Source organism: Zonotrichia leucophrys, chromosome 1A, assembly GCF_028769735.1.
Source record: "Zonotrichia leucophrys gambelii isolate GWCS_2022_RI chromosome 1A, RI_Zleu_2.0, whole genome shotgun sequence".
In the NCBI taxonomy this organism is placed as follows: Eukaryota; Metazoa; Chordata; class Aves; order Passeriformes; family Passerellidae; genus Zonotrichia; species Zonotrichia leucophrys.
Genome location: NC_088170.1, coordinates 8,734,987 through 8,760,727, shown reverse-complemented (window position 1 = coordinate 8,760,727; position 25,741 = coordinate 8,734,987). Strand labels below are relative to the sequence as shown.

At 35.1% G+C, this 25,741-nt stretch overlaps 1 protein-coding gene across 2 annotated transcripts in view; it reads right to left on the bottom strand.

Moving 5' to 3' along the window:
- CCDC91 (coiled-coil domain containing 91) overlaps positions 1 to 25,741 on the bottom strand; it is a 113,243-nt gene that overhangs the window by 27,903 nt on the left and 59,599 nt on the right. For both annotated transcript variants that reach the window (XM_064730407.1, XM_064730398.1), the window contains exons 8-11: positions 24,726 to 24,833; positions 12,348 to 12,440; positions 12,118 to 12,186; positions 10,212 to 10,388 (exon numbers count right to left, since the gene is read on the bottom strand). In XM_064730407.1, the coding sequence (XP_064586477.1) occupies positions 10,212 to 10,388; positions 12,118 to 12,186; positions 12,348 to 12,440; positions 24,726 to 24,833 (447 nt within the window). The remainder of the gene's footprint in view (positions 1 to 10,211; positions 10,389 to 12,117; positions 12,187 to 12,347; positions 12,441 to 24,725; positions 24,834 to 25,741) is intronic.

The following is a 25,741-nucleotide window of genomic DNA, read 5'->3' as shown; positions in this document are numbered from 1 at the left end:
CCTTGATACGATACTTGAAACACTACATAGTCCAAATAAGTATTTGGACTATAAAGTCCAAATAAAAACCCAATTAAATTCTCCAAGTCTATTAATAAAATGCAAGAAAACAGAAACCACTAGCAATACCCTTTCGGAACACTGGTTCATTACACTGATACTAAAAAACAGAAAAAGTAAAATTGGAAAGAATTCTCTTTCATTTCCGCTGGTATTGGCACAAGTCCCCAGGGCTGTGGTTAGATCACCACCCCTGGAAGAATTTTAAAAGTGTGTAGGTGTGGCACTTGGGGACATGAGTTAGTGGTGGCATTGGCAGTGTGAGGTTAACAGAGGGACTCAGTGATCTTAAGGGTCTTTTCCAACCTAAATGACTCTAGGATTCATCTACTGTCGCAGGTATCTTTTATGAAAAATCCTTTCCTTAGGATTTTTAGAATTTTTCCTCCTGAGAAGCCGAGAAGCCTCAGGAACAAAATGTAAACAATGGTTATCTGCTGCTGTAGAATGCAACAGCATTTGGATCTTTGTGGATCTTTGATTAGCCCATGTTGGATGTTTGTAATTAATGGCCAATCACAGCCCAGCTGGCTCAGACAGAGAGCTTGAGCCACAAACCTTTCTTATCATTCCTTCCCTTTCTATTCTTAGCTAAACTTCTGATGAAATCCTTTCTTCTATTCTTTTAGTATAGTTTTAATATAATATATATCATAAAAAAATAAATCAAGCCTTCTGAAACACAGAGTCAGATCTTCGTCTCTTCCCTCATTTAAAAACCCCTGTGAACACCGTCACAATCTACCACATTCTAGTAAACCAAATTAAGTGCTGATTTATCTTCCCAGTTTATAAACAATTCTCTGTTTCAGACACTGATCACCTCCTGTTACCACCTGAAAGTCACCTCAACACTTACTGTCACCACACAGATCCTGTGGCCACCAGACAGGACAATCTCATGTGACTGCACAAAAAGACTCCTGCTTTCATGGGCTTCATCCCAGCCTTTGGATTTAGCAGGCTGCTGGCAGCTGTCCACAACACTTTTGATTTGTTGGGTTTTTTTTCTGTGATTATTCACAGGATGAATCATACAGATCTGTTTCTCTGAGATCCCAGTATCTGTTTCTCATCTGAGCTGAAATGTTAACCTGCTGACTGGATTCAGGAGAAATGAGACAGTTCCATAAAACACACAGCTTTCTTCACAGGTTATGTCTTAAAAAACATAACCCTACAACTTCTGACAACACTCCTGAACTGGCTGATGTGGTTTGCACTGTCCCATACCTGCAGTTCAAAATGGGCAAACATAGAGTCCTGCGAAACAATGACACTCTTTTGAGACGATGAAAAGATAGCTTTGCTGTGATATCAGTGAACAGAAAGAAAACCCTTTTATCCCTTTCACTCAGTTCAGAAGTCTTCAAAGAGCCAGCCCTGCACAATAGTTCCCTAGTCAACTCAGTCATTTCCTTTTGATCTTAATCATTGATATTAGTTTTTCCTTCTGTGACAAGAATCCTCACTTCTTTTATATGACCTTCCACTAAGTGCTCTCCTCTAGGTACTCAATCATTATCTGTTTTTACTCTATTTCTGTCATTAGAGTAAATTATCAACTAATATAAATTAAAATTTATATTTAAATTCAGCTATTACCTATTACTGTTGAACAAAGCCTTAGCTGCAGGTACATTCTCTCAGCATGTGTCTACCTTTCCCTAATGTCTTTGCTCTTTCCTCTAATGCTATATCTACATTTAGACTCTATCCTAACTTAGATTTTGGTTGCAAATGTAAAAATTGTCCCTTATTTATTCCTTAACTAGAAAGGGTAGAGCAGTATTTGAGCCTCTTAGTACTATATTAATAGACTCAAGAAAATGGAAAAACCCAGTTTCCTGTAAGAAGGTAAGGAAGAACACTCCACAAAATGGCTCTTGAGGGGCAATTCCTCTCTCTCCTCTCTTTATTTTTTTTACATATTTGATCAGTGGCTGGAGAACCAAGTTATAGTCACAAAGTTGGCTTTGTTACATGACTCTCTATACATGTGCTTGAAATGATACCAGTCAGAAGATTAAGAATATCTAATAAAAAAAAATACAGTTATTTAAATACTCAATTGACAAATCACAGTCAACACTATATTAGAAATGACAACCACACAATCACAACATATAAATCTGTATGAAGACAGAAAGAAAAAGCAGTGTACTTGATACACCAGAGAACTCCAGACAGTATTTAAAAAATAAAACAAGCCATATGTTGCTTTGCAATTTTATAGGAAAATTCTTTTGTTTCCACACAAGGATCAGGTGGCAGCACTAAACTTTATCTAGGAAATGCAACCACAGACTGCAATGTTAGTGGTTTCTCAGAAAATAGTAACCCTCAAATTATAATGTCTGTGGTTACAAACTACTACAATCTACTTCTGAACTCAGACACGGTTAAGGTCTGTGTGCTGTGAACTGTTCCTTTTCCAGACTTTGCAAGCATATTAAAAATAAACTCATCTAATGGCAGGGATCTCTTTCCACTCAGCCCTTCTGAGCTGTGTCCTTCCTCACACATTCAAGATTACACAGAATTTTCTTCTAACGTGTCTCTGCAAACACTGGCCACACTTAAGTTTCTGCAAGATGGTGGAAAAACAAGAAGAAAGTAAAACTGAAAATAATGGTTTGCTGCCTTCTTGAGAGAAATGTAAGCACACACTCCCACTGGAAGCTGAGCAAGAAAGGCAAGAGAAATAGGAGAAGTCCTGTGAAGAGCAAAGGTGCTTCTTCTCCAGCACATTGTGTGATACCATGTTATCAATAGACTATTTAGTTAGGAACTGGGAAATAGAGGAAAAAACCCCAAAAACTTCTTGTATGAGTACACAAAATGCTGAACATAAAAAGTAATGTTACAACAGTCCAGGCCTGTTACTGAAAAAACATTTTGTCTTCCAAAGATTAGCACTGACCCAATCAAAATACTATGGGGTTGTAAAAAGTTATTTCTGAAATTACATTAAGAAATATGCCACTTTGCTAAGTACTTCAGAAACAGAATAGAGGGAATATTTCCAATTCATACTCCTCGACAGGACTCTGCAACCCTTGTAAAAGAAGAAAAAAATTGCAAGTGGACAAAGAGAGATTGATAAACAAAATAGTTTGTATTCCCTTAACTAACAATGCACTCAAAGCTCTGTATATCATAAATAAAAATAACTTTGAGGATAAAAAAAACTAGATTTCAAGGAAGTTAAATTATTATTGCATCATGTTAAAATCCTCCCTAGTGAAAAAAAAAATCATAGAACAAGGGCGAGCAATGCCAATATAGGTAAAAGTTGATCTTCTGGTAACATATACTATAAACAGAGTGATTAATGAGGAAAAAGAGACAACAGAAAACCTTGAAACAGAGGCAAAAAGCAATTTATAGCCTATTTAACAGAGGAAGTGTGATGGAGTAAAGGGCTGGAAAGTTGCAACAGTAATTATAGCAGTATTTACAAAGGAAAGGAAAAAAAAAGCATTAATAAAAATAAAGGAAAAGCGGGAGCTTTGAAGATTGAACCTTGTTTGAACATTGTTTCCTTCTTTTCAAATATGATATTTTATTTCTTACAGATATGATGCCACATGCATGCTGTAAACAAAAAATTATATTTACAATTAGATCTGACACCAAACCATGATTCAGTTCAGAGCAACAAGCAACAGGGTTTGTCTTGAGGGTGCAGAAAGTGTTTGGGAAGTGGGAAAGGGAAAAAGAAAGACTAAGAAACCTTAGAGTGATAGTGGTGCTCTTATAAAGAGACATCACAGAGATATATCAGGGTTTTCATTGTGTACAGAAATAGCTCACAAAGGGGCCATGGAGGAAAAAGTGAGTTAGACTTCCAAATTTGATATGAACCAAGAGGCAATCTTACACAGAACAAATTTATTGGACAATGAAAAGACAAGGCAGATGTATAATACCCACAGATTTCCTCTTTTTCCCTTACAATGTCAACCAAAAAATTCCTTCAATACCTACTCATTTGGTGCATGAGAAAAAGTGAATTGGTTTTTTACAGATTATAGGGCTAAGAAAGGGCCATTCAATAGCTAATAAATCTGACTGAAAGCTAGAGTGGGAAATAACCTTTTGGAAAACCTTTTTTTCCTTCTTAGTCCTTACAACCTTTTCAAAGGCAGGGCAGTGGGGAGAAATACTTAGACAAACAGTAATTTTCAACAAGAATTTAACAGCTAGTTTTAGCACTTGTAGAAAAGAAACAAAAGCCAGATCCTTAGGAACAAAGGTTTTTATTTACATATCTTTTATTCCCTTACACATCACTGGGTATGGAAATCCTTGAGAATTTTAATACCAAGTTCCTTCAGGCTTGCTAAACTATCACCAAAAGCACTCCCTCAAGTAGATGAGAACCAAAAAAGGTTTTGATAGTGTAGCAGGTAAGGAGCCACTCATTCTTTAGGATTTAGGTGATCTATACATTTTTATTTTAGGATTTAGGTGTTTAATATATTTTTATTGTACCTTCTAAGCAATGGCATATGCTGATATTCATAAATCCATGAAAATGAATTAAAAACCATTTAAATAATAAATTCTTTTTCAACTATCTAGATGTTGGCCAGTAAAATTGTATTAATGCTTTCTAAGACCATAGATTACAAATTTATTGTTCTGCAAAGAACACCACAACATGAACGTTCAGAAATGTGAACACACTCATTTGTCTTTAATTCTTAAAGACTTACTCAGCAAAGACCACTGAAAAGTTCCTTTTTTTTTCCCTTTTTTTTTTTTTAATAAGTGTTTCAGTTAGCTTCTCTTGCAAAAATATTTTTTCTTTGTATATCTCAGTATATCTCAGTTGTGGCTTGGCTGAATGAGACACCACAGCCTCAGTTTTCCTGAAATACTTTCCCATTGGTAAGATAATTTTGCCTTACTGCTTTTCCTCATGTCCAAGAGGAAGCTGAGTTTATGTTAGTTCTTTTAATAAATTAAAGGCTTTTTTTTTTTTCTTTTCTTTCCTAAATATTTTCAGCTTTCCGAACACTTGAGCACTTGAGCCTCTAATGGATCTGCTGTGTGGATTATGGCAGAGATGAACTCAGGCTCTTTTTCCCTGGAGAATCAGGGTAAACTACACTAGAATATATACAGTATTTTAAATTTAAGCCTTCAGGAAATGACAAAGGTGATTCTTTGCTTCAAATGCCTTAGCAGAATTATTTATTTAAAGCTATGAGATGGATTTAAATTTCCAGGGCTCACCCTGCAGCTGCTGGCTTTCCTTTTACTTTTAATGAATTTATTTTAAAGCAAAAACAGTGGTGCATAAATTCTCTTCAGTTTCTTTTGCTAATTCTCTTCCACACCACCATGGATTTCACCTCCTTTGTGTAGCTGAGTGTTTGGGTATGTAAAATGGTAACAACTGCCATGCAGAGAGCTCTGTGCATTATGGCTATGGGAGCTATTCTTCCCACAGCTTCATTCCCCACTAATTATCAATTTAATACAGCAGCCTTTATTCAAAATTGTATGGATATCACCATCCTATATCCACAAAGAATCTTTGGACTTCAGTTTTTTCAGTTAGTAAAAATAAGTGTAAAGAAGGATAGAGAGAATTGTCCATTGTTTTTTCAGTTTAGAGTCGTACCCCAGGAGCTTCAGTGCAATTTTGGATTCTGGGATAAAAAGCTTCTATCTCAGCCAAACTACCTCTTATGCTTTCTCCTTATCTAGAGGACATCCACTTTTTACTTAAATAGGTGTTCTCGGAAAAAAAAATTCTTGCGGAGGAATTTCACCACTCTCAGCACTGTCAACTACCAGACATTAAACTCTCCTTGCAGGGAAGATGCCACTGTGTTTTTACAGTGTTTTTATAGAAAAACTAGAAAAGAAAATACTGGAGACATGCCAAGCTACATCTAGTCTGTTAAACAGATGAGTTCCCAATCTATGATGAGTTTTCAATGTGTTGAAAGAGGATCACGGGGTTCCTGTGCAAATGAACATTATCTTTAATCAAAAGACTACTAGATCTTTTCAAGGAGAGCTCGCTCTTCCTGACTTGAAATGCAAGCCTGCTCTTCCCCCAGACTGAGAATGCTCTTCTAAAGTAAAAAAAAAAAATTAAAAAAAAAAAAAATCAAAAAACTCTTATAAAATCATGAAGCACCCAAAAAACACAATTATAAAATCTGAAGATGCTGCCAGTCTCAACCAAAATGGAAGTCATCTGGACTTTTACTACTTCACAACCTCAAAAGCATTCTCTAAAAAACACTTTTCCATTCCCCTGGTGATGTAAAATATCTCATTTATCCCTTTAGAGTTATAAGGCCTCAAAAAGTAATACCTTTACTTAAGTACAAATACCATGTTTTTAAGTAGAGACCCGAAGTCACTGGAACAGGCAAAGACTTCATGAAAAGCTTTCATTAAAAAAAAGAAAAAACCCAAAACAATATTCATGTTGCTGTAATCCTTTAATTTCTTAAAGAAAAAGCAAAGAAGGAGGTATGTCAAGGTTGCTCCATCAAGTTGAAATATTAACTCAGTATGTTTTAGTTCCTACTTTCACTCTAAGTTTATCTTTACTTGGCTGTTTCATATTTGGTAACAAATTAATTGATATTAAATGTGATCTATTTATTAAACTGTCTCTAAATCTCCCAGTTTTTCTCTGGCAATGTTAAATTAGTACAATAAATTTTAAATGGAAGTAGTATTTCCTTATCTGCAAACTTGACAACAACTTGACTGAGAACAAATGTTTTTTTTTAGGACAAAGTTTGTGAAGTATGAATATCTCACAAGTAGAAGGCACCTGCATAAACCTTCCAGATCTGGATCCCCATCCTGGCCACTCTGCAACAACACCCCCAAAAAAAAGTCTAAATACCTGGATCATCCCTGCAAAGGAAACACCCATATTTTCTTCTTTTAAACAAATTATTTAAGTGATGAATGAAAATTTCACTAATTCGCACAAGTGTGATCTTCAAATCTTTATTGTTCTTCTGCTAAAACTGCCCAACCAATGAAATGAAAACAACCCATACTTTAATGCTTTTTTCCATTTGCCTCCATATATGTAGTCATATAACTTCTAATGCATGTGTTTAAAAACTGGTGAAAAAAACCAACACATTTTATTTTAATAAATAAAATTAACGGATGGCAAATTACTCTTTTAAATCAATGAATCAAAATTCCTAACCATGTTTCTCTGGTCTAGAGGGTAAAGGAGAAGCCAACAAATTCATTCCACTTTTACATGGAAATTTATTTTCCCTCACCTTCATAACCTAAATGTTTTACACAGTGGTGCTACAGTTTTTAAAATACATCTTTTATAAACCTGCACCATGCAGATGAAAATGCCTTTTTCTCTATGGGTTTGCATCTCAAAGAAAATGATAACATTTCCAATGTTTTTTTAATTTTTCCATTAATTATTCCTAGAGTTATTTGTGGCATTTTGACTGTAAGCCATTCTGCCTCACCTATTTGCAGAAGACCAGACTAACCCTGTGATCTCCCAATTTCACAGATTTACTGCATCAGTGAAGGAAAACTCCTTCCCTTTAATACTATGGTGAATTTCTTTTTTAGTTCAAATCAATAAAGCAAATCTCTTTAAAATGATTTACAGCAAAATAAAATTTTATTCTAGGATTTTTTTATATTTAATTGTCTAAAATGTTATACTCTGTGTTTGCATTTTTGCCTTTACAGAGCTGACTTAATATATTGCCTAAACAATGACTACAAGAGAGTCAAGACTGCAGTTATAGCTTTTGTAAGACAAATCTTACAGAAAACAAAACATAAATAAAAAACAACTCTGTGTGGAAGGCTCTACACAGACAAAATTACTGCCCACACACTAAGTGCCTTGTAGGCCCAAGTGTTCCTCATTGTTAAACCAAAGCTGTATCTGATACCACATATAAGTTATCATTTGGCACATCAGCTCTGCAGGACTTCTTTTGCTGACAGAAAATTTCTGTACTTCGTGTATGCTTATAATTGCAACGGCCTAAAGGACATATGCAAGTTCTTGGCATAGGAAGAAGGGAAAATTTCTCCAAGAAACCAATTTCTCCATGAAAGTCCATCCTCCCGAGGGAATTTGTACTCATTAATAAGAGAATAAAGAGTGTAACTTCATATATGCCATAGATATATGTGATAGAGCTTTGGAAATCTCAAGAAAAATCTGCATTTTTCCTTAATTAAAAATGGATCAGGTGTTTGAAAAATGAACCAGACATGAAAGTGAAATAATCATGTTATAACCAGATAAGAGAGATTATTCCTGTTACAATAAAAGTTGTTAGAGCTGTTTGGTATTAAAAGAAGTGGAATTAACTAATGACACTCCTAAAGGATATTTACAACAGAATTAATCTCTAGGGCCTCCAACACCTCAGTGCTGCTCACCATCACAATACATCACTAGGTACTTCCAGACTAGGAACTACTTGATCTAAAAGAAGTTTGAGTGGAAAAACCTGTCCTTGGAGAGGCCTGAATTGCTTCCTCAGGGAAACACAGAAATGGCAGTGGATTTAGGACTGTATCAAAGAATATATCCATCCATATTAAACTACTTCTAATGCCATCCTGTCTTGTGACAACTTCAAAGGCAACATCAACCATGAGAGAGCCTGCAGCACCCTGCAGAGTGAAGACAAACCTGCCTCAAGTCACTGGCCCAGCTCAGCCCACATCTCTCCCATTCCCAGGACACTGAGTGTCCCCAAATCCATGAACACAGAACCCTGGCTGAACTCCAGCACCCAGCCATGGGAATCTTCCACCCAAAATCCTCAGCATCCATCAAAACCCTTCCCAAACTTGGTTACCATGATCCTCCTCCTCCCCATCTCTTCATGTTCCACAAGCTACCATTAATTCAATTTCTTTTAATACCAAGCATTGCTGTCAGTAAATGAACACTTTACCACTCTCCCTTCCAGGGACAGACTCTCTACACCACTGGCACCAGTTCTGCTTCTGGATAGTCTGAATGACTTGTATCTAACTAAAGCCCAAGCAATTGTTCTCAGCTTGAATTCAGCTTTGAACCCAGCTGTAAATCCTTCTGTTCTGAAGAAGAGTTTGACCGCCTGAAGGCTTGCTGAAAGTCCTGAAAAGTGACATTTCACCATTTGATACTTTACATTTGAAAGAAGTAAAGAAGATATAAAAAATAAAATCATTCTATTTACATTAGGAATTCAGACAATATGGAGTATGATAATGGCATAGCATCAAACCTTTTTTTTTTTTTTTTGTAGCTGATTAGGTATATGAGGTTATTAATTCTGTTTAAGACTGGAAAGGGAAATGGTGACTGTTTCCAAAGAGTACTTTATTTTACTTCAAATTCTTACTTTTTTTTTCTTATGCAGCACATAAAAAAATACAGCAATATCAAATTACAACACACCAATGAAATATATACTCCTTAAATTTCTGAAGACTATAACATTCAAATATGCCACCAAGAAATCAGTGAATTCTCAGGCTGCCCCTCCAAATATTTCCAGCATCACAGACCACAAAATGCAACTTTTAGAAGAGTAATTTACTTGCGATTTTAACATATTTGCAATTCGCAATTTGTAGAAATACTAAAAGCACTGTTGGGAATGTCTCTCTCAATTTGTGTTAACTGACATACATTTATTGTTATAGAAGCATTTCTCCAATGATTAGAAACATTTCTGGTTCATTACTGGTTTATGTTTCCAGTTTTTCTAACTTTCTCTTTATTCTGACCTGTTCTATAAGGAACAAATGTAACATCTTTAGTCTCCCACTAAAGGTGGGAAGGTATGGAAGTCATCTAAACTATTTACAGCATAAATGCCACTCTCTGATCTGCTCAGCCTGGGCTCCTTTTGAAGTCAGATGACAAACCCAGGCACAATTTACATCATTTCAATATATGTACCTTTAAAGGTCACAGGAACTTTGTTCTGTCTGTGCCAGCCTCTCTCCATACTCACAGATGAAAATAAACTGCTTGCTGTGCATTGCAAATATCAGCTAAGTGACAGATGTCACAGGAAAATCTAGCACAACAACAGAGGACATACAAAAGTAAAACCAAAAACACACAAAGCAGTTGCATGGAAGGGTAAAAACATACTAACCTGATTCTGCTTTCTTTGCTCTTGCATGGCTTCTGAAACAGCCTGGGAAATCTTCTCTCTGTGACTATCACGTTCTGCTTCCCACAGTTTTCTTTCTTCTGCATGAATCTTCTCCATATTTCTCCTCTCCTCTTCTACTGCTTTGAGAACAGCTTCCTGCACTACTTCTTTTTCAGCCTTTGAAACAGACCAGGCACAATTAGATGAGCAACACATCCAACTTGAATGACTCATATTTATCACCTTCACAAGATATGGGATGTGAAGGTGAACACTTCTGAACTACGAGGTTCAATTTATCTTAGAGTGTTACCAAGCGTGTATTACCTCTGGGCAATGACTAATGTAGTTACAGAAAGCAAAAAGGAAGTTACAGGAAGGCTCTTAAATTCCACCTACTGAAAACATAGACATTCATAACTAGTTTGCTTAATAAAAAAATAAAAACAAAAACAAAAACAAAACCCAGCAAAACCCATGCAAGAGTAGGTACATCATGGGCTTCCCTTGATATTCCCATGTAAGAGATATTCCTGCTCTTATCTACAAATATCTGAAGTGCAAAAACTGTCTAAGTCTTTTTTGTAGAAAATAAGCCAATAGACATTTGATAAACCAAATATCTTCCCTCCCAAAGCTCCTTAGCCATGCTACAAGAAGTACTGTTTTATTCTTATTATTATTTATTATTTATTATTATTCATTATTCATTATTCATTATTCATTATTCATTATTCATTATTAGTTATTTTATTATTCATTATTTTATACTGTTTTCTCCCCAGTCATTATATTCAACCATTATCTGAAATAACTGAGAATTTGAAGCTAGCAGCTCCACACGTGAGTAGCCACACTAATATATTTATCAGCAAGACAACCACTGCATAATATCTGCAAATAAAAACTGGCAAAATGAAGTTCAAAATAAGCAAACATGGGCTAACAAAACTTAATCACAAATCACTCAGCTTAAAAATACTATATTCTTCAGATACCTACACTTCCAACTAAAGCTGTTTATTTCAATTCACTGGGACTTAATTTTCTACTTAGATATTAAAAATACAGTAATTAAATTAGGATGTTTTATTACACACACATTTTCCTGTAGATATCAACCAGGTAAGAAATGTTTGTGGTACTACTGAATGCTATTCAGTGAGGTGCTCAGCCAGTGTTCATATACTACACAAAAAAGACACACAGAAAATTACAAAATAGCCTGATTCCAGGTAATACACACCAATAGCTTCCCCAGATCATTACATGCAACTGAACTTTTGTACTGGATTATGCACCAGTATTAGAAATTAATCTCAGCTTAAAATTTACTAAATTATTCTCCTAACACCAATGCACCTAATAATGAAATAGACAGGAGAAATCATATTTGAAAACTAAATAGTCACTTTTAGCCAAACACCAGCTTATGTAAAATAATTCAAGACCTGTTAAACTGTCCCTGTTGGTATATAATTTAAATAATAGTTCTCTCCTCACTGAAGATGACCATACTCAATGAAAGTTAAATAGGACATGATTGTTTTATTAAGATCATCAGTTGACCCTGAGAACTAGCTCTTCAAATCAAGGTGCACTGATGTCAAAGGACCACAAAAACAAATATTTAGGCAACAATAGCAACTGAAGTGCAATTCTGTGACTTCTTGTTATAAACAATTCAGAGGCTATTGTCCAAGAGAAGGCAGTTAGTTACATCTCTGCATCAAGGCATGGGATATAACAGATACGTTCATCTTCAGCAGAAGCAGCTTCTCCTAAGCACAGATGAGAACACAGAGCTTGATAAATATAGTTATGAAACAAAAGTGAGTGTCTGGGCTTGGCATTTCTAAGGACACATGGAATCCACATGGCATGCCCACTAATTGATGAGAGATACCTCTGCAGCAGCTGCCAGAGCCTCCTTGCTTCTCTGTCTTTCTTCATCCAAACACTTGTCCAGCATTTCCTGCAAATGTTATGAAAAATTAAACTGCAATAGACAATAAAGGAGTGGCTAAAAGTAATTTCAAACAGTCAAAGTGCTTCCTGTCAATAACTGTGACAAGATCATTCCCAACAAACTCCATGATGCTGGTCTCTTATTTTTTTGATAAACAAAAGCAGTACCTTGTGCTTTTGTGACTGCTGCATCATAGCTTCTTCTATCTTTTCTGATAACACCTCCTGTTCTGCTTCCAAAATGTCCAGAAGTCGCTGATGCTATAGGGAGAAAACATTCATATTTTACTAACCATGGCCAGTGAGTAAAACAGACAAAAATAATTCATCCAAGACACCCAGACTTGTCAGTTACTCACAAAATTACCTCAAATGTAGATTCAGTTAAATTACATTCACAGCCTTCCTTTAAGTGATTTCATGTAATGGAAAAATTCCAATAGTAAGAAATATTTAGTTTCCTGAATAATTAATATTTCCTTTCAGTCTAAAAAGTATTGTGAAAGAAGTTGAAAAATTAATCACAACATTAAAGCAATACTTACATAATTGATAAAGATGGTCTAAGCAGCACCACACTTTATTTCATTTAAACAGTTGCAGAATTTAAATTAACCTTGCACTACCTCAGTTGTATGTACAGAGAGTAGAAGGCAAATGTATTTCTTTCAACCATTTATAATATCATGACCCCGGGGAGCCAGGAAATATGAACAAATGAGAATTCTGCCTTTTTGTCAATTTCTTGTCATCCTAAACATTTTTTCAGGGAGAAAATGAACTCTGAAGTGACCATGTATTCTATATGCAGATACAGAACTGTTGATAAACACATAGATTTTTTTTCTCTGTATCAAGTAAAGAAATTGCAGGATTTGTGAGTTTTGTCTCTAAGAGCTAAGCTGTTTCCCAAAACCAAAAAGCTACTCCTGGAATTTATTGATGTATTTGTCATGATGTAATTGCTAGCAAGTCATTACATTTTTTACAAGTTATTTAAGAGATGATCTATTATAACCTGAAAGTACAGTATCAATGCAATAACATTTTACAAGATCACCAAGAGGAAAATTACAGTAGAGTTTTTTATAAGTGTATATAACAAACATAAATTTTATACACACACAGTTAAGCAGGAAAATCCCCCTTTTCTTTCTAAGAAACAGTAATTCATGTTTCACAAATTTTATTATGTTTTAATTTCAAGTGTCTCTAATGGCAGCTAGAAATACATTACCAAACTGCAATCCTATGTTCTGAAAAATATTTTTTCATTTGAAGAATAGAAAACTTTAAGACTGCTTTATAAAGCAAAACGCCTATCTGCCCTTCCAGGATAAACACGTAAAGAGGCATTTCCTTGTGAATTTACTTAAAATAGGTCTGAATGTGGTAGACATATTCCAACAGAAAACACCTGTGGAAGGAGTAGCAAAATTCACATCATGTTTATACTTAATGATGTGTAACTCACTTTTCTTGTGTTTTCAGACAACAGCTTTAACTATCAGGACACTTACAGAATATACATTTTCCCAGCAATGCAAAGATGAAACAAGAAATTGATTTTATTAGAAAAATGCTCCCCATGACTCTTCACTTGACTAACTGCACAGGTTACAAATATGTTATTTCACAATGACAATATAAAACAAAAATATGCAAGTATTTTTGCAGACATACGCCACAAATCCAAGCTCACTAATCATGCCAAGCAAAATACTGAATCTTTATTTTGCTTGTTGAGAAGCGGCACAGAAGATTCTAAGGAGAGTTCTTTAGAGAAAACCACCTCTATCTTGAAAACACCTGCAATAAAATTTGCAATAAAAGTTGGTTTGTTCAGTGAGATGAGGCTTTCTAGTTCACACCTGGCAGGCAGTGAATTCCAGCTTGACTCTGACCATCTGCTTTCCTGGTTTTCTATGAATCCATCAGATTTCTGGGTTACCTGTATCCACATTTCACGCTGCCACATCAGGCCAGCTACCAGATGTATTTCACACCATTCTCAACGGGACCAGAACTTTCTGATTCTAAACTCCAGAAGAGTTTTAAAATTTTATTTTCCATGTATGTATGAAAAGGCATTCAAGCCCATCCTGGAAGCCCAGGAATGCAGATATTTGCATTAATATAATATAGAACACCTACACATGGAGAAAATCAATGTCAGTCCCCCTGATGATGAAACAGTTTGATGACCAAAGTGCTTCACATAATCTAAATCTCCATGCAGAGTTAACTTCTCATTAACCTGTCAGCAACCTGCAATCCTGCAATTTTTTGCAGGATAAATACAAATATCACAGATATCACAACCAAAACTCTAACTACAAAAAAAAGTTGCCTAGTAAGTCAAGAATTTCAAAAACCTGAAGGCTGCTGTAACTGAAGTGTTTATTTTGATTAAGCTAGGCTCTCCTATTTCCTTGGGAGACTAGAAAATCTATATGGTATTGCATTTGGAGTTTTATGGAATTCACAGAAACTCAGCAAGAACTTCATGAAGAATTGCATCTGTTTATAAAAACGTGTTAGTTCATATTTTTCAAGATACCAGAGGCAAGTACTTGCAAGGGCATTTAGAATGCTTTCTAAATGTCCTTACAAATCAAAACCCTAAGTACAAACTCTATTAGCTTTCGAAATAGAAGCTAATAACTTCTGTCATAATTCAATACAATTTATTTTACATAAAATGGTACCACTACTTCTCATGGAAATACAGAATTTATCATTTCAATACTGTAAGTCTCTTGTGAATAGCTAGGTATGTCCTTTCCTGTTGTAATATAAATGCTTATTCATGTGGAATAATCCTCCCATAGATGATTACCTTCATATCTGAACTTCCAAAAGATCATTTATCATCACAAACGTTGCAACAGCTGTCCACACAACCCAGTAAAGCAAATTGTCTTGTATTAGTCCCAGAGAAATGCCTTGGAGAACTGTTTATTTGGCTTCAGGATCTATATTTGGTCACTCATGTTTTTCAGAGAGAAACATACCTTAAGCTATTGCATTACATAAATTATATGGGGAAAAAAAAAGTAAATGGAAATGGAAAAAACAGAATAAAATATTATGTGAACTGCTTCTCCCTCAAACAGATCTTAAGTCCAGAAAACCCATATGACATAATTACTATGGGTACCACATGAAAGCTTCCATTCTGCATGTAATTAATATGCAATTTAATAACTAATAAAGAATGTCTTGGTTTTCTCCACAGTACTTTGCCCCACAGCAGTGTTAGTCCTCATACAGAGGCACGGAATGTCCTGGAAAGATGTGCTTATTAAAATTATGTGGAATTACTGGTGGTATTATTAATCCATTTTTTAGCTAAGAATGTACCCAAAGGCATCTGAATCCCTTATTTCAGAAGCACAGATCTTTCAAAGGCATATTCACGGGTCTTGGTTATGCATATCACTTGAGCAGGAAATATTGGAACTTATGGATAGTAAAGGCTTCTGTCAACAAAAAAAATCTGTATAATGACAGTGTTCAGACAGACTTTGGCAAAAAAAAAAAAAAAAAAGCAGTAATTCAAAGGAAGTTATTAGCAATTGTATCAAAAGAATTCCAAGCTGTTAGTTTCAAAGGATCTGCATCACAAGCTATTCTAAGCCTTTTGGAACTATTCTTTAGTTGGGGCAGCTAGGTTTGTATTTCAGATTTTAAAACAATCCATACACCCTTTTATTAGAGCGAAGCATTTGGTACATTGAATTTCTAGACATGCAAAATGACTTTGGAGTCTGGTACCAAATACTCACAGTGAACTTTACATACAATCAGTGCTTCCTCAGTTGGTCTTTCAGACAAATTTATTAAAGAGGGTTGAAGGTTAAAAACAAACACAAGGTAAGAGTTTCACTTCAGCACTTCCACATTTGAGAGCTTTCAAGTGTCCTTGTATTTTTAGTTAACAGGAGATTACAAGAAGTTTTAGGTTCATTTATTTGCTTGTAGATTCTTGTTCTGCTATGGTAAAGGCATCTGAACAATAGACCACTGCAGAATTAAAGATCTCTTGAGTTAAATGGCTACAGCTAAACAGCTTTACCTCACAAACCCTCCCTTTCTACACCATGAATTAAAGCCAGACAAAGGGTGGGAGTTGAATCAATCTCATTCAGCATTTGCAGTTTCCACAGGTAAGAATTATCAACACGTTCCTCTCCTTCAGACAGTATTAAAGGAATAGTGGAAGAGTTTTGAGACTTCACTCTGAGCTATTTATATCCTATATATACCTATTTATACCCTATATATACCTATTTATACCTTTAATTTCCAATCAATGGAGAGGCCACTCTCTCCTGGTAATTGTACCTGTCAAGAGCACACTGCCCATGATTCAAACAGTAAACCTAATAAAAGCTTTCAAGGCAGAGTGATCTGTCTCCTGTAAGTAGGATAATGAGTTCATCAGACCTAACAGTCCTGTGAAAAGTAACCAAGCGTCTCCCAGGTTTCCTGTGAAAGTCAGGATGGTGATTTGCAAAGGAAGCCTTAAATTTGGAAAAAAGCAATTAACCCCTGCAAAGGTCCATGAAGTTTTTAAACAGAAGTTGAGGTGATGGTTTCTTTTAATAATCAACAAGCTAAGAAGCAGAAAAAAGGTAAAAACCAATCTAAATATGCTGGAACTTTGAATCCAATTATCCAACTGTTAATAAACAAATATACCTTACCAAGTTTCTGGAATGAAGAGCAAAGATGAAAATTTATAAAAAATGATGGCTACAGAACTGGAATTTTGGTGCATGAATCAGTGAGGGACAAAAATAAACGTCAGTGAAAGCTGCCCTTTGGTGCACCAGGGAAGTTTTCACCCAATTTTCAAAGTTTCCTAGGCTGCACATTCATACTGTGTGTGCTATCTGTAGGCACAGCAGAGAGTTGAACACAATAGAGATACCCAGAGAGATCTAAAAAGCCTTTAGCTTAGGCACAACAAATACTTCAGCTCTTCAATCCATCACTTTACCTGGTTTCCATTGCCCAGCACTCTCACTTCTTCCCAACAAAGCTACAATTTACCTTCTTTTATTCCTTAGACAGGGAGTTTAGGGTTAAGAGTGCAAAATTCTGAGTTGTAAAAATTCTGAAGAACAAATTGTGTCATGACATGATGGCCCAGTAAAACATAGGAAAGAGATTTCCAAAACAAATAGAAGAAAACCCCCAAACTTTTCTGAGACGTGGTATTCCACAGTGGAGAGAAATACTAGTATTTCTACCCTACCCTCTGGAAAGTAGCATGAGAGGGTCAAGAAGAGTCTTGTGAAAATCAGCTTAAAACAAAAGGCATTCAAAAATAGGTTATAATGTTTTCCTCCCTGCAAGAAGTTCTCTAGGCAATGGTTCCAAATGAAAATCGTTTGATGTAGATTCAAATATAAATACAGAGGTCCTGTGGTTTTTCTTGATTCCTGTAAAAAAGAAATCAAAAAAATCTTTCTTTTTTTTTTCCTGGAATGTGAGTCAGAGAAGACATTGTAAACAGATTTAATCACAATAGCAACTAGTCTGTCTTTTTTGTTATTTTTATATAGTAAATTTATTTCTGAAGAATCGTGAATTTTTTCTTTCAGGTAAGCATAATTTGAAGGATTATACAGAAGATATTACACTCACTTATGGGGTGAATTAAATAATGCATGAGATGAGCTCCTTTACAGCTTAAATGATGCATTAAAGCTATCAATAACTAATTCTAACAGTGCAGTTATAAATCCTTGTATATTCCTATTAATCCTAAACTCCAAATATAAAATAAAAAAAAAATAATTGGGTGTCTTGCATGAACTGGAATGCTTTTTTAAAAAATAGCTTCTTTCTGAGTCCTGTACTGTTTCATATAGAATTAAATGTGTTCAGGATTCAATCCACAAATAAAAATGTATTTTTTTTGCTATAGTAATGGACATCCAAATTATGTTTCTGCAGATTGGTTCCTTCTCAATATTGACTAAATAATCATGCAAAGATCACCAAATTTGGCAGGGATTAATTAATTTTGTCAGCTGCTATTCACAGCTTATGTAAAAGTAGTCAGTTAGATAATAATCCACAAATAAAACAGCAAAGAACATCACAAAACAGCCAAAATCAATATGACCATCCTAAAACTAAACAGGAAAAACAGGGCTTACATTAATTGGTGTATCACTACAACAAGTTATTGGTGTTTCCCCCTTCCACAGATATTTCATCTGAGGAAACAATTGTCATACACTAAAGAAATGACACTTGGAAACTTATTTTAATGCCATCATCACCAAAGCCAGTATAAGACATTAATATGTCTAATTCACCCTCAGTGAAAGACCAGTTTTCCTTTTAACAAGTATCCACTGAATTTTTTAATCAAATGAAACTGCATTGTAGTTAATTGTTTAATAGAGAAAAACAAAATAATGTCATCTGCAACACTGCAGGGGCTTTTTTGTACCTTCATAATATATGGACATAGAACCATCCTGCTCCTTCAAGACTTGGGAAAATTATCTTCAAGAATATTTAGTACATGTTACAGCACTTCATTCACCAGCATGGAAAATAAAACACTGGATGAGGCTTTTCAAGAATTCAACACTTCAAATCTGTTCACCTATTTTAAAAGAAACCTTAACTCACTAAGTTCTACTTTGATTTCTGTCTCTCATGAAGGGAACTAACAGTAGGAAGAAATAACACAGGTCATGGGAAATATTATTATCTATGTGAGAGGAAGGTGATGTAACAAAAACACATCATGACTTTGTAATGTTATCAAAATATTCCCATTTCTAAACCCTATTCAAAATATTATCCTGAGGAAAAAGGCAACCTTATTAAAATACTAGTAATGGTTTTCTGCTCCTTTAAACAGGGCTGTCTACATTTAACAGCATTTTCTTTTATACTGCACCTTTTCTTCAGCACTGCTAAGCTCTGCCTAAGTCAAATGACAAGGACTGGTAATTTTAAATGGTTTCTTACCCTGTCCTCACTATCTGTGGCATCTCAAATGTTTGGCAGTGCAAGGTGGAAAATCTGTCTGCAGAATTCCAACATCTGGTACATATTTCCACTTCCTCAAATTATAACTTATTACTGACTGCATGGTTGAGCTGTATCTTTGCGCCAGTTTGAGGTCCAAGTGTCTCCTAAAGCAGCAGAGCTTTTCCAAGAGACAGCGCAGGAAACAGCAAAACATCATTACGTGAGAAAAGCTAAAACAATGTAAATATAAAGAAAAAGTGTAATAGCAGTAATAAAATAACTAAGATAGGCTTCTACTTAGGGTTCCGCTCAGCAGCACACAGTGAGTGCACAAACTCTATCATTTGAGCCACATCAGAGGATGAAATTAGGTTTAAAACATTTTGCTGCATAAGTACTTCATTGTTTCTATAAATAACGTAGGAAGATATATGAAGACATCTAATAATGAAAATACTTTTCTTGGAAAGCATACATAGTAATAGAGATCATTAAAAACCCAACACACTTCAAGCTCCTGGGGATACAGAAATAAGCAACTTCATAAAAATGTGACAATAATAAAAAAGTATCAATGACTTCTTCTATTTTTTATCTAATTCATTTCCCATATGAGTTCTCCACAAATTGCTCCATTTATCAGGAAGAAATAAATGAAAAGAACTCCTAAAACATGACCAATGTAAACAGCGAAGTATTCAATAATGAAAGACAGCAAAACAGAAAAAACTCGAATTTGTCAAGTGGCGCTTGAAAGTAGCTCTTAAGAGTGATTTTCTTCTCCCTCTCTTTTGCTTATATAACTTGTTATCTTCAAACTACTACTTGTTAGGAATTTGCACCCTCAACTCTTGTCGATACTCTGAACAGCTAAGCAATACAGAATGATTTTTCTCAGTTATTTTTCTGTCAGCTGTAGCTGAAAAAAAAAAAAGAGTTTTTTCTGTTTTGCTGTCTTTCATTATTGAATATTTTGGAATAAATATTATATATAAAGGAAAATATAAAGGAAGAAAATATAATTTACAAATAAGATTTTTGGTGGGGACACTAAAAGTATCCTGGAAGAATTAACAGTGCAAAGGGACTGCAAAATCAACCTTTCAAACGGCATGTGAGAGTGGGTATATTAAAATTGGGTTAGTAAATTCTGGTAAGGGTTTATATTTTAAAAAAAAGCTACCAAACAGTTCTGCCTGTTACCAGGTTTTTTCATGGAAGGACAGAATCTCAGAATGGGTCAAGCTGGAAGGGAGCACAGTGGGTCATCTGGTCCCACTTCCCTTCTCAAGCAGGATAAATCCTGAAAAAAATTCAGAATTAGGATAAAACAAGCAAGGGAACAAACAAAATGCCATCCCAGCACAGGAAAAGCTGATTCTTGCTCTTTTCATTTTGATTCTCTCAATATACATGGAAATCAAGGAGGGATCTGGAATTCAGGAATACATTTCTCAAATTTGCCATAGCATTTTAATCAATCCTTGTTTTTTGCTCCTTTAAGTTCTGAGAAAGTATAACTTCACTCTTGGCAAAAGAGCAGCAGACCTGAAAACACACAGCTAGGTGAATTATGTGAAGGTGAATTACACGAAAATGTAACAGGAAGGACTGATTGGAAGTACTTGGTTTTGAAGGGAATGAATAAACAAATATTTCTACAGCAGCAAATGACAAGATTTCTGGGAATTGAGAGGAAATGCTCAAAGAAGGGGACATGGTAAATACTCTAAATAATTTCCAGACCTATCATAGTTGGAATTATTGAACTAGAAAGGTTATGCCCACCGCAGTGTTGGTATTTTCAGTCTGCAAGTCTTTAGCATTACTACTCTCACTGCAAAAATTTGGCCAATGTCTCCTAAAAATGCAAATATTCACAAGACTCCCAGAATCTAGTTTGCACATGGCCCCTGCAAGATCAGGCATTAAAAAAAAATTCACAATTACTACCATCAGATGGGAAAAACACAGAGCCTCTTTCAAGAGAAGAAAAACATAATCAAAGTTCATAAAATAAGCATTATTAGAGAAGCATGAGGCACATTTTGAGAAGTTATAAAAGCAATTATTTGGAATCAAAGAAAATTATATCACCTGTGAAAGCAAACATTTTCCCTGGCATACAAACAATTGCTGTAAAAGAAAAGTACTCCCTACATTCTACATTCTAGGAGTTGTTGGGAGACATAGTGGTACTTTTCACAAAAAAGTTATGCAAAGCACATCAAAATGAATCATCCAAATATAGAGAAGATAAGATACCTATCACATTCCATCAGTTTCTGGCTATTGCCACACCAGTTTCTTGCTTGTCCACAGGCTGCTTTTGAAAGCATCATAAACTTTAAAAGATGAGCTCCAGCCAATGGAGTTTTTATTCTGACTTTTCAGCAGTTGTTTCCATATTGAAGATAAACCAATACTTCTCTAAGTGAGTCTCAAAGAGACAAAAGATTTCATGCAAGAGCTTTTGAGTTACTATTTATCATACAAATGACAGCCATACAAACATCATGATAGAGTGGAAAAAGTATTAAAGACATGGGAGTAACTCTAGTTGTTTTAAATGCTGCTGCATTTACAAGTGTGAGACATGTTTCAGACACATAAAATCATCATGAAAAATAGATGCTGTAGGTATTTAAGATTTTATTTTGATACACAGATCATTGACTGTTTTAAGAAGAAGAAAAAAATGTACCTTGCTATAGACACATTTTAACACCATCTGCTTTGATTGAATAGTATGACAAATTTCTGATTATTAAAAAAAAACCTATTCAGAAATTTGTTGATTATGTTTTTCACCATGTATTTTCACACAGCACATGAGTAAAACCACAAGATCACAGCTGATGCTCATTTTCAGAAGGCATCAAAGGTTTGTGTCTCAGAAAAAGACAAGGATGGAATTTGTGATTTTCCAACATGTAAAGAACTGACATAGTATTTTCTGATATTTTCAAACTCTAAAAATGTAAAACTGACAAGCATAGCATAGATCATCACCCAGGATTCTTCCTACAGAGAGTCAGTTTGCTGACAAGCCTGACACATAATAATCAAATATCAGCTGCAGGTATTTTTCCAGCTGGAAACTGGGATAGGACAATGCAATGAGGTCGTTCACTTCTTTCCCCATCCTGGAAAACACAACCTTGTACACTGAATATTATCAGCAGGACAGCACCTCTCCGGACAGGATTTTAACCTGCGCCTCCACCTAATATAATTAAACCTCAAAATCAGAAACTTCAACAAACTATATCAGAAAGTTAAAAGACAAACAGAGAAAACCAGCCTTTCCTCCATCTCAAAGAGACTTTTGTGAGGGAGGGGCATGGGAATTTAGGGGGGAAACAAGAGTAAGTAGAAGCCATGACAAAGGAGTTATCATGAGATAATCTTGTTTGTGTGGAACTAGGAATAAATAAAACAGCAGAAAATTTAAAGGGAATGGCAAATGAGTACAAAAAACTATGTGGTTTGACAGTTTTACACAAGCTTAAAACTTTAAAGGCAAAATGCTGCTTGTAAGGGCACAAATATTAGAAGGGAACAGAAAAAGAAAGCTATTTTTGTGTTGAGTGTATACTTGTACTGTGCGATTACTGCGGCACCAAAAAAATTCTTTACAGTGATACAAACACTCACAGATCACCATGTAAAGTTGGTTATGCAATCCCATAACATAAAACAGTAATGAAATCTGTGTACAAATATCAGCAGTAATTTCATCAAACTCAACTGTTACCACATAAAATCATTTGAAGAAAAGGAAGTGTGAAAATAAACATGAAAACATACATTTAAGAATAGATGTGTTCAAAAAGAATAAAAAAAAACATACCACCCATTTCTCAGATCTTTCAACTAAGTTTTATGAGGGAATAAGATCTGCCAGTATAAATCATATTTAATTAAACCTGATAGCTCAACCACAAGCACCCACACTTGTCTATTTGATTAGGCTTCAAAATCCCAGTGTTACATTACAATCAGAAGTGCAAAACCTCAATTGTATTGAATGAGAAATGACTTGGAAATTAGTGAACAAAATTTACACTTTTTCTGGGATCCAAAGGGGTGTTAAAGGCATGAGGTGAACTCAACACTGTGTTTTGTCATAACCCCTCCCTATCCTATGACCAAGAACAGTTTTTTACATTGTTGGGCTCTCCCCAGGTAAATATGAACCTCTTCAGCATGTTTCCACACTTTTGTCCCATTTTTGGGGTTTTGATGCAAATCTCACTGATCACAGGTGCAAGTCATTGGTCAGTCTGTAAGAACAATCTCAAAAAATCTTCCTGTGAAATTTCTGCATTTCATGAGGTTCATTCCTTTTTAACATTCAGAAAGTGGTATCAAGTTAGCAAACAATGTGTTCATTTCAAAAACACAAAACATTTTTTTTTAAAAATTCATTTTACTTGTTCTTAGAGTTTTAAAGCAAGTATTAAATAACTGCAATTCTGTGCAATGACCTCACTCATTATACAATCAGTTTCCCCACACAATGACATCTTTCCTTCTTACTGTTGACACAGATGCTTATGTATTTAATACACATTTGAACTAGGTGTTAATTGATATGATTAGAAAAGTCAAATGGTCATAAAACACTTCTGGAAATGGTGGAGTCCTTCAAGGGGACTTTTGATGCATTTAGGACTAAGATACTGCAAGAACATTTTTAAAAAGTAATCTTTGGTATTTTTTGCAGAATTGTTGCTAACAGTACTCAAAATGTAACTTAGTTGCAATATAAATGACTCCAGGGAGCTACAAACAAATTAACTTCTTGGTTTTAGACTTCCATGCTCATGGTCATTATTATTTTGATTCTAAAGCTGCACTTCAGTCAAACCAAGATCTTATTGATAACAAATCAGGTTGACACTGTTCAGAGACTCATCTCTAATTGCTCTGATCTCAAAGACTTGCTGTGCAGTGTGCATTTACTCAAGTCATGCTGAATGAGCCAATTTAGGCATATATATATATATATATATATATATATATATATTTCTGGATATTATATAACTCCTCAAAGCTTTTTATTTTTAGGTAAGATTTCCATGAAATAAAAGTAGGTGAGGACAACACATGTTTTCGTCGACCATCTAAGAACCATCTCAAAATTTGGACCAAAAATTCATGCAAATCCCACACAATCAAATCCTTCATTTATCTACATAAATGAAAAATAATTGAATGGTTTTTCCAAGACCACATAAAATGGCAGCTGTTAAGAAGTATTAAGTTGCTCTGAGACTTTTTCTCAGTGCTACACACTCTACTTGAATCTGTTCCAAGCAGGCTCCAGTGTTAAAGAACATTTTTGATCCCAACAGATGAAGAGTCTCTATTTATACAGCATTTTTACATACTTTTTTTGTTAGCCGCATGCTGAGGAAACAAGGTGAGAGATGGATCATTTTTTGGGGGGATCATATGTGTTAATATTTTTTTCAAACAGGAAAGAATTGACACTAAAATAAAATCATGGAAATTCTTGCACGTGCACATCCATACCTGAGCATCAAGTAGTTCCTGACATTTGTGAGAATGTTTTTCAATGGCTAATATATACTGCTTTTCAATAGCTGCTTCTTGCTGCTGAACTGTAGATTGTAGCAGTGCCTGCAAAAAAAGGGCACAAAATACTCAGCAAAGATATAACTGGGATGTTTATTGGTAACTGAAGATCCACAAAGACTTATCTACAACCAGAATGTGGAATGCTTTTACAAATTTGGAATGTGCAATGATTAAAGTACCTTTCTGTGTAACACTACCTTGTTTTCAGTCATGACTAACATTTTTTGTATCTCAGATTTCTTATACAGTCTGCCTAAAAGACAGCAGCACACAGAAGATAGAGAGAGGGAGAGTATTTCTGTTAAATATACTCAGTTTAGTGGGACCACACAAGAAGAGGAGCATATGAAAGCGGCTGAAGAAAAAAAAAAAAAAGAAAAAAAAAGAAAAAAAAGAAAAAGCCAGACATATTTCCCTGGCTGACAAAACTCCACATCCTCTCGGCACTGTGTAAGATCCCATGGGCCAAGCATGATCTTCACAACCACAAGTCAAGTAAAAGCAGATGGAAATTCTGAGCAACATAAAACATGAAAGAATGCCCCCCCAGGATGTTCACACTTGAATGTGAGGCAGTGGAAGCCAAAGTGTGGAAAGTCAAAGCACCAAGGCAGTAACAGGCAGCTGATGGGAGCAGGAGCTGTGAGTGTGCGAGCGTGTGTTTGTGCAAACGCCTCAACTCACACGCGCGCAACTCAGCCCTGCAAAACCTTCAGCATCTCAATGCAGAAATACAAACAAAAATACATGAAGAAACCAAATTATCATTTGGAGAATTACACTCAGGTTTCCCTAAACAATGATGGAAGCTAAACATTTACCTGGCTCATGTGATTCAAGCCTTTTTCCCTGGTAGTATAAAGCCTTCTGGCCACTTTCCAAATATTCATCAGGCTATTTATACACAGTGTACCAAACTATTCTTGACTAGTAATCAATATACTGAAATA